The 14,600-nt window shown below is 51.4% G+C and overlaps 1 gene segment (V, D, J or C); it reads left to right on the forward strand.

Moving 5' to 3' along the window:
• The first annotated feature begins 7,953 nt into the window (after positions 1–7,953).
• On the forward strand, positions 7,954–13,789 carry LOC132251549 (immunoglobulin heavy variable 1-2-like). The segment is given in 3 exon segments: positions 7,954–8,040; positions 8,471–8,781; positions 13,658–13,789. Coding segments are annotated over 3 exon segments (486 nt in total).
• The last annotated feature ends 811 nt before the right edge of the window (positions 13,790–14,600 follow it).

Genomic DNA, 14,600 nt, shown 5'->3' on the forward strand with positions numbered 1-14,600 from the left:
CTTTGAGAAGCCATGTTATGGGATGGCTGTTATGTACAATGCTGGACATGCTGACATGTTTCACAGCACTTGAAAGTCTTTCTATCTTCTCTTCTTCAGGATGTGTATGCACACAGCCTCCCACCTCTGCGTGTACCCTCCCACTCCATCAGGACAAACTCTGCTCGGCTCCCTCAAGCCACCACTCTTCTGGTCTCCTGCTTAGTACTGGTCTTGCTCTGATGAGAAAATTCCTCCCTGCTGCATCAAGAAGGATGGAAGTGGGATTTAGGACCAAAAGCAACAAAACATACACGAGAGAGAGAGGGGGAGATTGGATGGAATTTATACATCCCTGTGGCACCCACCGGCTGGCACCACCCCGAGCTCTGCAGACAGAGAGAAGCACTGTCCCCCACCAGCCACAGAGGGAAGCACTGGGCCCCGTGCAGCTAAGGCAGGCTCAGGGGAGGTGGGAAAAAGAAAAAAAAAATCAGGCTTGATCCATTTTTTTTTTCCCCTTGAGCGGAGCCTGCCTGCACAGCCCTCCATTGGGCTGCCTGCACAACCCCTGAGCTGCACAGGGCCTGGTGCTTCCCTCCGTGGCTGTTGCCCTTTGTTGGGTAGCAAACTAACACACCTTCAAGTTGTTTTATTTTGCCAGGTACTGAAGTAATCTATAGCGCAGTATGCCATCAACAGTGTAAACAGCATTGCCATTAAAGCTGTTCAAAGGGGCATTTAAGCCAATTTAAAGGCCAATTTTGTGGTATGTATAACGGCCCCTGGTGCCCACTCATCTTCATAGGTTAAAAGTAGTGCAAGGGGAATACAAAAGCTGAACTTGGGAACCACCAAGGACAATTTGTCTTCTTCAGATGTGTGAAGCTGAGACTTTCTTAGGGAGGATCTGATGACCACATCCACGTTCAACAAATGGCAACTCAACAAAAGCCCATTCACTTTCCTGGTTCCCCGCACAGAGTCTGGAAAGCCTGGCATCAGTTTCCCTTTCAGCTGGGAAGATGAAGCGTACTCATGGAAGCTGTGATATTTGTTGACATTATGCCCCTATTTAGGAGATCCTCATCAGCAAAATAATAGACTTCATTCACCGCTCTTGCTGACAATTTCAGCTCTCATTTTGCCCCTCTTCAAATAAGTTTTCATTAATAACACCACACAACCCACTGAGTGACCCGGTGCCTTTCCACGGTCCCATTCTTTGGGTCCCAGGTATTATTTATGGGCAATGGCTGGTAAGTCTGAGGTTCAGTTAAACAATTAGCAGTGAACATGCAAACGAGGCAGGATCTATCCCTGATAAAGGAGAGGAATTGAGGATCCACCAGCGACAGAACAGAGTGCAGTCTCGCTGGCCCTCCAGGGAGCTCAGCAGCATAGGCAGGACAAGGCTGGGTTTGCTGCTACTTGGGGCAGCTTGTCCAGGTAAGTGGAGGTGATTAGCAGATCCCCATGGAGGAGGGAAGGCCTGGGGGGAGTGTAAGCAGTGCCTCTATTACTTTCAATCTCTAAAGGGATTTGGGACCCAGACTATTATTGAAGCTGAAAGGAATTTTAGGCTCCTTAGTTCCCAAATCCATTATTAAGCTCTTATTTGTGGACTTGCTGACCAGCACAGAGTGCCAGGGAAGGACTACACAGAGCAATGTGACTGGTTGTACCATGGAGACGGATGTGGGAAAATGGGGGGTACTAGAGGACTACACAAAGGACACAAGCCAAGGGGATCACATGTGGGAGCCACTGCTATTCCTTCCTCTCAGGAAAGCTGGCCAGGGACCACAGAGTGATCAAACACACATTATAGAGAGAAGCTTGAGCAAGCCTTTAAAAGGAAGAAGAGAGTGCGAGCTGGAGCCATGAGGACAAGGAGACTTGCCATAGTTCAAAGCAATTCCCCCAGGGAAATGTTAACATTGGATCATTTTCCCACTACAACAACAATGGTCATTTTCTTGCTGACAATGGGCAGTTTTCCTATGAAAGGCCTCAAGGAAGACAGCACCAGGGGGTAGACATTTTATTCATCCCACAGAGGAACCGAGCCCAGGGAGGCCCGCATCTTTCCTGCTAAAATGGAGTGAAATTTTACTGCAGTCTGAACTGGGCACCAGCCTTAATTCTCCTAGATCAGTGAGGCTGGGATTTTCCATGTAAGGCTCTAAGCACCCACATCCCTTGAGAGGAGCTGGTGAATTGGCCTTCAGCCCTCCTAGGAACCACTGAAAACCTCAGGGGAAAATAACTAATATATCTTAGCAGGGCAGAGGCCTCATGTCCATGGTTCCTCAAGCACTTGGTCAGCATGCACAGCTATCGCGTATGAAGATTATGACAATCCAATATGGGGCCTCTCTGGATACAAGGTCTTGCTAGTCATACTTAAGCCCATAACTCACTCTTTTTGATGCCGCCCCGATTGCAGGTTTTCCTGATTCACAGCCCAGAAGTAAGATGTGGTGACCTAGTGCCCACCTATAGCTACCTTATGGGGCTCTGCCATCATTTTTGGACCATGGCTGGTGAGGCTGAGGTGCATACAAACAATTAGCAGTGACCTCATGCAAGGTGGGGGGGAGGTGTTACTGACACTGGAGAGTGTCTGACCCCACTGAGAATTTGTGCGGTGTAAAGTAGAGGAGCTCCAGGCTGCAATCCAGAGATTGCATGCCATCAGGGATGGTGAGCAGAAAAATCGACTCGTATTGCCAGGCCCTTCACCCCCTGGAGGCAGGGGGTAGACAAGGGTCACCTTTCAGAACAAGGGAGGACTCAGGGATCTTCCATACTGTCCAAGCAGGGGGTTGGACCAAGGTGGTCAAGGGCCCTAAGGCCTGCTGCACCAAGGTCCCCTCCCCTCTGGGGCTTTGCAATAGGTACAAGCATCTTGCAGCCCCAGTAGAGCCTGCGGAGATGCCAGTTCCTGCAGGCAAGGGAGGATCACCCATCCCTACTCTCCCTAAGATGAAATACAGAGTGCTCGTCATGGGAAACTCACTCCTGAGGGGGACTGAGGGGACAACTTGCTGCCCCGACCCCTTAGCCTGGGAGGTCTGCTACTTCCCGGGGGCCCACATCTGGGACATAGCAGACGATCCCAAAGATTATCCGGCCCTCCGACCACTACCCTATACTCCTCATCCATGTTGACATGAATGAAACGGCTTGGAGTAATCCCAGCCAGGTCATGAGATTGCAAGGCTCTGGAAGCAGGGCTTGGCGGGTTGGGGGTGCAGCTGGTCTTTTCCTCACTCCGCACAGTTGTGGGTCCTGGGCTGAGGATGGAGAGACGGGTAGAGGTAGTCAACCAAAGACTGCGATGCTGATGTAATCATGAAGGCTTCAGCTTCCATGATCACCAGTCTGCTCTTTGGCGAGAGAGGCAGTGGTCTGCTAGGGAGAGATGGCCTCCACCCCACCTCACTATGCTGGGGAGGAGGCTCTTCTCAGCCAGACTGGCTGACCTGCTTGACTGGGCTTTAAAACTAAGCCCACGCGGGGTTGGGGGGATTACCGCCACTGCAGGCCCACTGGGAAACCCTTGTAAATCCAGCAGGCTAAGGCACTCAAGTGAACCCACCCCTGCCCTAGCCCTGGAATGATCTGTGGGGAAGGCAAGGGCCCTCAATGGGACACTTGCCTGCCTGTATACCAATGCCAGGAGCTTGGGGAATAAACAGGAGGAACTGGTCCTCCTGCTAAACAAGAATAACTACATCATAGGGATAACGGAGACCTGGTGGGACTCCACTTATGTCTCCACCACAGGTATGGATGACTATATCCTGGACAGGTGTGATCATGCAGATAAAAGGGATGGGGGTGTAGCTCTCTCTGTCAGAGACAGCTATACCCCCCTGCAAATTGACATTGGCACCCAGGAAGGACAAATGGAGTCTCTCTGGGTTAAAGTAAGTGGGGAACATGTCCTTGGACTGGTTCTTTTTAACATCTTTATAAACAATGTGGACATTGGTGCGAGAAGTACTCCAGCTCGGGGGAAAAAAACAAAACAAAACTCACAGCATGCTTATAGGCTCAGCAGTGCAATGCTTGCTAGCACATGGCTGAAAGAGACTTGGGGGTCATGACTGACCACAAGATGAACATGAGCCACCAATGCGATGTCACAGCTGCCAAAGAAAACAAAACTCTGGCTTACATATATAGATGCTTCTCAAATAAATCTCAGGATGTTATCCTCCCGCTGTACTCGGCCTTGGTGAGGCCACAGCTGGAGTACTGCATCCAGTTCTGGGCTCCACAATTCAAGAAGGATGTGGAGAACCTAGACAGTCCAGAGAAGAGACACATGCACGATCAGAGGGCAAGAGAACAGGCCTTATGAAGGGAGGCTGAGAGCCATGGGACTCTTCAGCCTGGAAAAGTGCAGGCCCAGGGATGTCCTGGTGGCAGCATAGAAGTATGTCCGGGGTGTGCATCAGGATCTGGGGGAACACCTGTTCCCCAGAGCACCCCAAGGGATGACAAGGACCAACAGTCACAAATTCCTCCAAGACCATTTTAGGCTGGACATAAGGAAAATTTTCTTTACTGTCCCAGCCCCCAAGACCTGGAATAGGCTCCTTCGAGAGGTGGTGAAGGCACCTACTCTGGACTCTTTTAAGAAACGTTTGGACACTTATCTTGCTGGGATCCTTTCACCCTAGCTGACTTCCTGCCCCTGGGGTGGAAGGGGGAGGGGGGGTAGACTTGATGATCTTTTGAGGTGCCTTCCAGCCCTAACGTCTATGAAATAAGAAGTTCAGAGTGTGGGCAGCCCTCCAGGGTGCTTAGCATCATGGACACGACAGGCTTGTGGTTTCTGCTCCTCTTGGCAGTTTGTTCAAGTAACTACAGGAAGCTCACAGACCCTGGGTGAGAACAGCAGGGAGAGAGAGGTACGGTCTCATGGGGAAGGGTTCAGGCTCGGGTAGCAGGGGGCTCTGGGGTCTGTTTAATGCACTTACTGGTCAACTTTTCCTCGGTTTCAGTGAGAAGCAGGTTTTCCTGCACTCCATGCCTCAGTTTCCCATCCAAGAAATGGGCACAAGGGAACTTCTGTCCTGCCCAGGAATGAGATGCCCATCTAAGCATTATTGCTGTAGCCCAGGTGTCCACGGGTTTCTACCTCCCTCTCCAATTGAGGGAGTTATTGGCAGGTCAGTGTGCTGTGGAGGGACACAACAGCCCAGTGGCCGCATCCGTTCCCTATAAAGTCAGGTCCAGTCAAACAATTACATAACTATATACAGATTTATTATTACAAGAAAACCATTAATGGGTAAGGACATATATATATAATCTACATACAAATTCACAAAACAATAACCCCCTCCCCCCCCACACACACACTTATCATTCAAAATGGAGATGAACAGTAGAACAAACTAGACAAAAGGAAATTGATAGAGCAACTCTATAACTCTATTCATATATAAACTATTACTTCGAAACGGTTTATGTTAACTGTAAGGCACAGTCCACAAATATAATCAGCAGTCCTTAGACTACCTGGGTGCCCCCCAGGACAGGGGCCCCACTCCCAAGGCACCACAACAGGAAAGGAGGTGGGGGGGAAGAAAAAGGAGAGAAAGACCCCAAAGACTCCTAAGCTCCCCCACTATCACCCAGGAGTGGCCCATGTGGTGCCCCTTCACATCCCTCGGGGGGGGGGCCCTACCCTGTGGGGACCCTCTCTCCAGGGCAACTTACTACTTCACAGTCCCGGAGGGTTTTCTCTCGTTCTCCAAGTCAAGCTCTGTTCCCCGCCGGGTTTTCCTGCCACCCGACTCTGCTCCTGCTGTCCTGGCTTCGGGCCACATGCACCGCTGTGTGCAGGGGGCAGTTATCCTTGTGCTAGGGGTTGAAGGCCTGGACAGCCTTGTGCAGCACCGGGGCTCAGTCTGTTCAGGACCCTCTGGGCAGCGTCATCTGCACTGAGCTGCTGCCCTGTGTCAGCAGCTGTAGACCCGAGACACTTCAAGTGTTACACATCTGAGTTACTGGAAACTATATATTTAGTTAGAGCTGAAGTAGCTTACTCACAAGTATCATGCAGAAGCAGGTGGAGATTTCCTCTGGAGGCAGGCGGTTCATTGACCATGAGTTTCAAAAGAAAGAGCGAGTTTCACATGGTCCAGCTTCTCTGAGAGCTCTCATCATAGCAGCTCTCCCTCCTCCTGGGCGGTCCTTAACCGATATAGACCTTGTGACCTCATTTACCTGATCCAATGAAAGCCAGAAACTGTTGGCTACAGCCCACCAATTTGAAACACATCACTGGGTGCCGGGTAGACTGGTAGGGTCTGTCGCCCCCTCCTAGTCATGATGACAGTGCTTACAACATTAGGGAATTGAAGCCCCGACCCGGTTGTGTGAGGCCAGTCATGTAGGCAGAGGGAGCAGGTTTCCACCTCCCACAGGAATGCATCCAGCTCAGGTTACAACTCAGGGTTACCTGAAGCCTACGGAGCCAGAGGTGTCTGCCCTCTACAGCGACTAATGGACCCAAATTGTCAAAGAGCAGGGTTTGGGGAGAGACAGAGATGGTATTCTGCCACAGCTACTACATGCACTAGGTATATCAGCCCCCTGGGAAAAGGCTGGAACGGCTAGGATACATCCGTACAGGCACTGCCAGTACTGGCTAAGCCCAGGCCTTTCTCAGCGCACTCACCTCCATGGACATCTCCATCAGCACAGTGCAGCTGAGCAGCCTAACTGGGGGTGATGCAGCCATGCTGTGTCCTTAGCACGGTACTACAAGACAAACCACCATTAGAGAAGTTCACAAACCCATGTGGTAAGAAGTCAGGTCTCCTGGGGAGCACAGAGGCTCTCAGACCCCTGACCTCAGAGATGAGAGGGATCAAAATACAGGTTGGGGAGAGCAGTGTGCACCTGCCTTTAGGTGGGAAAGGGAAAGAGAGGTAGAAATGGCTTGTATGAGGATAGGGAGTTGCACCAGAATCTTACAAAACTCCCTCAAGAAACCTTGATAATCAGATCATTTTCCAAACTGAAATGAAAAGAACAGGCCCCGATTGGCATCTTTTGGCAGTGAGGAAATAACTCTCTCAGAGTTAATGGTTTAAACATTGAAATTACCAGTGTGCCAAGACTTTGTGCTTTCAACAGAGGATGTATCCAGATGGTGGCAGTAAAAGGCCATGGAAATACTTTGTGAAATGCTGTAAGTTAATACATGGGAAGGTTTTATTCTCTTCAGACCGGTGAGGCTGAAATATCCCAGGTGAGGCCCTCAGATTCCACAGCTCCTCTTCACTGAGTGGGAACTGCATTCAGCGCCCATTAGAAACCTCTGAAATCCCAGGAAAGTCACGTGTCACCAGGGCAGAGGACTCATGGTCATGGGTTGTTGCACTTCCAACTGCACTCGGAGCCTAGAAGTATGGAAACGCTGAGAACATAACACTGGGCATCCCTGGACACTGGGTCTTCCTGCTCAATGTGGGACCCATAAGTCCAATGAGCTTACCTCAATGAGCTGCTAGCAACCACAGTGGTAGACAGGTGAGGGTACCATGTTTAAAGGAAAGAAAGGGGGAAAAAAAACTGGTAAAAGAGGAACGGGAAGGAGACTATGATAGAAATCCTCCACAGGCTCCAGTTCACTAATTACCAGATATCATGTAATCACATCTGTACTTGATCCCCAGGGTCTTTTCCTGTCAGGGGCAGTGTAAGACACCCAAATGTCAACTGGGCCCAGTTACATTTTGAGCACAAACTCTGGTCCCACTGAGGTCAGCACACCTCAGGGCTACCATCTGCACAACGCTGACCCAGTGTCCCTCTGGCCTGATTTCAGGGTGGTGGGCTGGGATAGATATAACTGAGTAAGCAGTGACCACATGCAAATGAGGCAGGGAACCTGCTGATAAACAGCAGCCAAGCCCCACGGAAAACCAGCCCGTGGCAGAAGAAACTCAGCATCTGTCCAGCCCACAGGGTCATTGAGGGGACCTGACATGGCAGGTCTTGGTGTGCTTCTCTTCCTGGCAGCTTGCTCAGGTGAGTGCAGGAGATGCACAGACACCCAGCGAGGACAGGGCCCGGGGGGAGGAGAGAAGGTGTCAGGACCTGGGATCAGCCTAGGATGCAGCAATTCTGGGATATAATTACCACCCAAGGGTCTCCAATATTTCACTGTCATCAGCGTGAGAATTGACTGGGAAATTTCAATAGGAAATCTGCTCACCTCAGGCTCAGACTCTGTGCACTTTGATTTGCCTGGAGAAGAATAGTGGGAAAGCATCTTTTACCACATGCAGGGGGTCTGTGGATAAAAGGGCTTTAAATAAAAGGAGTTTAGACACTTCTAAGCAGGAATAAAAAGGGTAGACATGGATTCAACTAAAAAAGGAATTGTAAAAAAAATAAATAAAAAAAAAAAGGCAGAAATCAATGAGACGTTATTCCCTCCATTGTCCTCTCTCAGCAGGAGTCAGCTCCCAGGTCCAGCTGACCCAGTCTGGCGCAGAAGTCAAGAAGCCTGGGGAGTCGGTGAAGTTGACATGTAGAACATCTGGCTACACATTCACCAGCTATGGCATGAATTGGGTGCGTCAGGCCCCTGGGAAAGGGTTTGAGTACATTGGATATATCAATCCCAGTAGTGGTGGTACTAGCTATGCCGAGGCTTTCAAAGGGCGATTCACCATCACCAGGGACACCTCCATCAGCACGGCCTATCTGCAGCTGAACAGCCTGAAGACGGATGACACAGCCGTGTATTACTGTGCCAAGGACACAGTGAGACAAAATGCATCTAGAGCAAGTCAAAAACCTCAGTGAAAGCCTCTGGGTCTCCAGGCAACACTGAGGCCCTTTGTCACCCCAGTGAGCACTCACCCGGTGGAGGCAACTTTGGGTCCTTTCCTCCTAAGGTCTCGGGTGACCCAAGAACCCCAGTTCCAGTACAACCCAAGGGGATTTTGGTTCCTAGGTACCCAGGTCCCTCCTTCATCCCAGAGCTCTGTGTGCACGGCTCAGAGAGCGGCAGTGGAAGAGGCAAACAGGCCAAAGCCTTTGAGAAGCCATGTTATGGGATGGCTGCTTAGAGCCCCAAACTCCAGCCCCCACTGGGACAAAAGGAAGGCACTAGCCCATTCACCTGTTTTCATGGGAGTGTGATCAGAACTTCAAGGGCAGGGTTTCTCTCCCACTATCGTGCACTGGTGAGGCCATGCCTGGATCACTGTGTGCAACTTTGGGCCCCACACTCCATCCAAGAAGGATGCCAAATTCACATTTGAAAGGGTCCAGTGGGGAGAACAAAAAAAGTAAAGAAGTGAAGGAAACAGGACCCACAAGGAAACACTGGAAAAATGAGGATGTTTAGTCTGGAATGGAAGTGACTGAAGGGGATTTGATAGCAGCCTTCAAACACCTCCAGGGTGCTTATATGGAGGATGGAGACAGACTGTTCCTTGTAGGCATGGGAGGGTGGAGGGGTAGCATAAGGAGCAAAGGCCCTAAAGTGCAAGACAGGAAAGGGCGGGTTGGAGATAAAGGTAATGCTCTCGCCTGGAGTGTGGTTCAGCACTGGAACTTATCCCAGGAGAGGCTGTGGATTTCATAGACATTAGGGCCGGAAGGGACCTTGAAAGATCATCAAGTCCAGCCCCCCCTCCCCAGGGGCAGGAAGTCAGCTGGGGTCAAAGGATCCCAGTAAGATAAATGTCCAAATGTTTCTTAGAAGAGTCCAGAGTAGGTTCCTGCACCACCTCTGGAAGGAGCCTATTCCAGATCTTGGGGGCTCGGACAGTAAAAAATATTTTCCTTATGTCCAGCCTAAAATGGTCTTGGAGGAATTTGTGACTGTTGGTCCTTGTCATCCCTTGGGGTGCTCTGGGGAAGAGACGTTCCCCCAGATCCTGATGCACGCCCCTGACATATTTGTATGCTGCCACCAGGACACCCCTGGGCCTGCGCTTTTCCACGCTGAAGAGTCCCATGGCTCTCAGCCTCTCTTCATAAAGCCGAGACTCCTGCCCTCTGATCATGCGTGTGGCTCTGCTCTGGACTGTCAAGGTTTTCCACATCCTTCTTGAATTGTGGAGCCCAGAACTGGATGCAGTACTCCAGCTGTGGCCTCACCAAGGCCGAGTACAGTGGGAGGATGACATCCTGAGACTTACTTGAGAAGTATCTATGGATGCAAGCTAGAGTTTTGTTCATTTGCCAGCTGTGACATCACACTGGTGGCTCATATTCATCTTGTGGTCAATCATGACCCCCAAATGAGGGTAGCACTTACGAACCTATAAGCATGTGGCAGGTTCCCCCCCACCCCCTTTCCCCCTCTGAGGTGGAGTATCTTGCAATTTTTGGTATTGAACGTCATCAGGTTTATATCTGCCCACTTCCTAAGCCTATCCAAGTTAGCCTGGATCACCAGCCTATCCTCAGATGTGGACCCTGTACCCCAAATTTTAGTGTCATTAGGAAACTTGGCCAGTTCTGACACCAGTGTCCACATCATTGATAAAGTTGTCAAAAAGAACCAATGTTAAAGAAAGCATTCATGGTCATCTGGCCAGGTGCCGGGAGATTGGAAACTGGCTAATGTGGTCCCTATTTTTAAGAGGAGAAAGGAGGACCCAAGTAACTATAGGCCTGTAAACCTCAGCTCAGTGCTCGGGAAGATCTTGGAGAGAATCATCAAGGAGCACATCTGTGGTGGGCCAGCTGGGGAGATCATGGTCAGGGGCAAACCAGTATGTGTTCATCAAAGGCAGGTCCTGCCAGACCAACCTGATTGCCTTTTATGACCAAGTAACTAAATCCTTGGATGATGGTGTTGGCATGGATGTAGTCTTTCTAGACTTTAAGAAGGCCTTTGACACCGTCTCTCACCCCATCCTCATCAATAAATTAAGCAACTGTGGCACTGATGCCTGCACAGTTGGATGGGTAATAAATTGGCTGATGGGGCACACCCAGAGAGTAGTGGTGGATGGGTCGTACTCAACCTGGCGAGATGTGAGCAGTGGGCTTCCCCAGGGCTTGGTCCTCGGGCCCGCACTGTTTAACATCTTCATCAGCTACTTGGACAAGGGGGAGGAAAGCACGCTGTCCAAGTTTGCTGATGACACTAAAGATGCGGGGCGAGGTGGACACACTTGAAGGGAGAGAGAGGCTGCAACTAGATTTAGACAGACTCCAAAAGTGGGCAGATGAGAATAGGATGGGGTTCAATGTAGACAAATGCAGGATGCTGCGTCTTGGGAGAAGGAATCCACAGCATACGTACAGGCTTCCCTTCTTGAAAGCAAAGAGGCGGGAAGGGATCTCGGAGTCATTATTGACTCCAAGATGAACATGAGCCTCCAATGCCAGACTGAAGCCAGCAAGGCCAGCCAGACCTTGTCGTGCATCCAAAGGTGCATCTCAAGTCGGTCCAGAGAGGTGATACTCCCCCTCTGTGTGACTTTGGTCAGGCAGTACTCCAACTGCAGTGTCCAGTACTGGGTGCCACACTTCAAGGGGGATGTGGCCAGCCTGGAGAGGGTTCAGAGGAGGGCCATCCGCTTGGTGAGAGGGCAGCAGGACAGGCCCTACGAGGAGAGACTGAGGGCCCTGAACCTGTTCAGCCTCGGCAAGAGGAGGCTGAGGGGGGACGTGGTGGCTGCCTACAAGCTCATCAGGGGAGATCAACAGCAAATAGGCAGAGCTCTTTTCTCCCCAGCACCACCTGGGGTGACAAGGAGCAATGGTCATAAGCTGATGGCAAATAGGTTTAGGTTAGAGATCAGAAGGCAATATTTTCCAGTTAGGGTGGCCCAAATCTGGAACCAACTTCCCAGGGAAGTGGTCCTCACCCCTACCTTGGGCAAAATTCAAGAGGAGTTTGGATGATCACCTGTCTGGAGTCTTGTGAACCCAGCATTCATTCCTGCCTGTGGCAGAGGGTCAGGAGGGACCTGAACAGATCATCTAGCCTGACCCCAGCTACTATGAAACCAAGGGTGGATCCTTGGGGGACACCACTGGTCAAGGAACAGCATAAAGATTCACTTCCGTTGACTACCACTACCTGCCAGGGACATTTAAGAGCCTGGTCCAGCAGGTGGTGCTGACAGTACATGATTTGCAGCAGGGAAAGGACAGGGCAGGGGCCTAGAAACATCTGTCTTCATCTGTTTCCTTTCTGGATTTCACACCAGCTGCAGGGCTGTGTTGTGAGGTCCACCCCAGGCATCTCCTGCCCCAGTTCACCCTGTCTCCTCCACTCCCCACCAGCCCCTCCTCCTGCCCTGCTCTGCATCCCCATGTCTTTAAAGGCACCCGGCAGCACAGCCCCACAAACAGAAGACCAGATAACTGACCAAAATGTTTCAGAGCCCATCCGGTGGAAACAGCCAAGGGGCATGCCCCACCTCCCTGGGGGATGGAGATGCCCACACATCGGTATCCTCTCCAGGTGCCTCTGTGCCTCACACAGGGTCACCTTTCACGGGTGACCTTTCATGCTCTGTAAGAACCCAGCTGCCTCCACACGCTCCAGCCCCTGAAAAGTCACATAGCCAGGGCCTGACCCAGATAGCAGGTACAGAAAGACTTAGACCTAGGGAGACAGATGTCCAGTGCAAGCTTCCCCTGCCAGACTCAGAGTAAACCAAAAAGCAGAAAGCCCCAGGGACCCTGTGAGAAAGCAAGCCGGAGGGGCCTTGTAGAGCAGGAGCTCCTTTGCGAGGCTGAGGTTCATACTTTGGAGTCTCCATCCCTATTTCCCTTTCTCTCCTAAGATGGTAATCTGCAAAAAAAGTTCAAACAGTTCAGGAACCCAAAGTCTCCTTGTCAGAAGTAGCTTAGGGATGTAGAAACCCAAGAGCCACAGCTTTCCAGGGAGACAGGGGCTCCTCCAGCTCTCAGCCAAGTGGATCGGGCACCTGCATTTCAGAAAAGGTCACCCCCAGGGCATGGGCAGGATCGCAAGAGTCAGTGGAGAAGGAAAGAAATGGAGTGGGTCCCCCACCAGACAACAGGTTTAGCTCTTTCAACCCCAGGCCAGTGCTTGTTTCAGCCCAAACAGAACAAGGACAAGAGCAGCCGAAGGGGAAGAAGTCCGAGTCATTTAAAAGAAGCAAATATGCAAATATGGCAGCATGCCCCGGTCTTAATCTATTTCTGCCCATCCACAGCCACCACCTATTGCCCTGCAACATCTGTGCAGTTTCCAACCCATCTGCCCGAGGACCAGCCAGGACCAACCATGAGGAAGACGAGTCTGTGGCTTCATGTAGTTCTCACTGCAGCGTTTCTGGGAGGTATCACATCTCTGATCCATTCAATACAGGGGTGTGGGCAGGGCGGGTGGTACAGGGGGAAATGTATCCATGACACTTCTCTGGCTCATCTTCCATTGCATCCTGTTGCCCTCGTGGAAAGGGAGTCCGAGTACTGGCACCACCTCCTCACAGCTTCCTTTTCTCTCCCCACCTTAGGGGCCCGGTCCCAAGTGGTTCTGACTCAGTCAGGTCCAGAAGTGAAGAGAACCGGAGAATCTACTACACTGAGATGTGCCGTGAGCAGGTTTGATGTGAATGGCTGGTGGATGGCTTGGATCAGGCAGAGCCCAGGGAAGGGGCTGGAGTGGCTGGTTAGCTACTGGTCATCCTCACAGAGCAACCACTACTCCCCCGTCATCCAGGGACGCGTCCGAGTCTCCAAGGACAGCTCCAACTTCTACCTGGAGCTGAAGAGCCTGAAGCCCGAGGACATGGCCATGTACTACTGTGCCAGAGATGCACAGTGAGGGGAAGTGAAAGGGAAGCCAGACAAAAACCTCCTGCTGCAACAGTACAAGAAACATTCATTCCTGGGGGCATAGGGAGTGCACGACACACCGGGAGGGACCAGCAGAGAGAAGAGAGCAGGGAAAACCTACTTCTTGAAAGGACACTTGCTTATCTCCTGGCTGGCTAGTGACATGTCAGTGGGAAGGGGATTGTGCTGCCTGAGGTCTATTCATTGGAGGCCGCAGCAACTGGAGTAAGCCAGCAGTAATGAAACCAAGGGGTGAAGGGAGATGGAACAAATTACTGCTCCGAGAGTGGGAGAGGGAGGGGAAGCACTCACTCCAAGCTGACTCCTTGCAGCTGCCCTGTCTCCTCCATCACAGACTGAAAGGATGCAGATCTTCAGTAACTCAGCTGTGGGGAGCTTCCCTGGCTTAGGCTACATAGCCATGAGGCAGGGGTAGGCAGATGGATTGGCTGATGTGGGAAGTAGGATGTGGGACCTAGGGAGGGATATGCATTCCTTCCCCCTCCCATCACCTGCATGGACCAACATCTTGGTTCAAGCAGACCCAAGGTCCCCAGCCCTCCCTGCACTCACACTCCAGGACTGAGACCTGGGCACGTTGCCATTGCCCCAAGGCATTTTCCTTCACCTGCCTCTGCTCCCGACTCCTCTGAGGTTTCCCAGAGACCCCTAATGCACAGCCTGGGGAGACTGGGCAGGGACAGGTTGTGCTCTGGCACCAGGGGCACTGAGGGCACAAGGGAGACGGTACCCGAGTGAGCACCCACCTCTTCCCCACTCCCCGGGCTCAATTCTCCCCA

Source organism: Alligator mississippiensis, chromosome 7, assembly GCF_030867095.1.
Source record: "Alligator mississippiensis isolate rAllMis1 chromosome 7, rAllMis1, whole genome shotgun sequence".
Lineage (NCBI taxonomy): Eukaryota > Metazoa > Chordata > Crocodylia > Alligatoridae > Alligator > Alligator mississippiensis.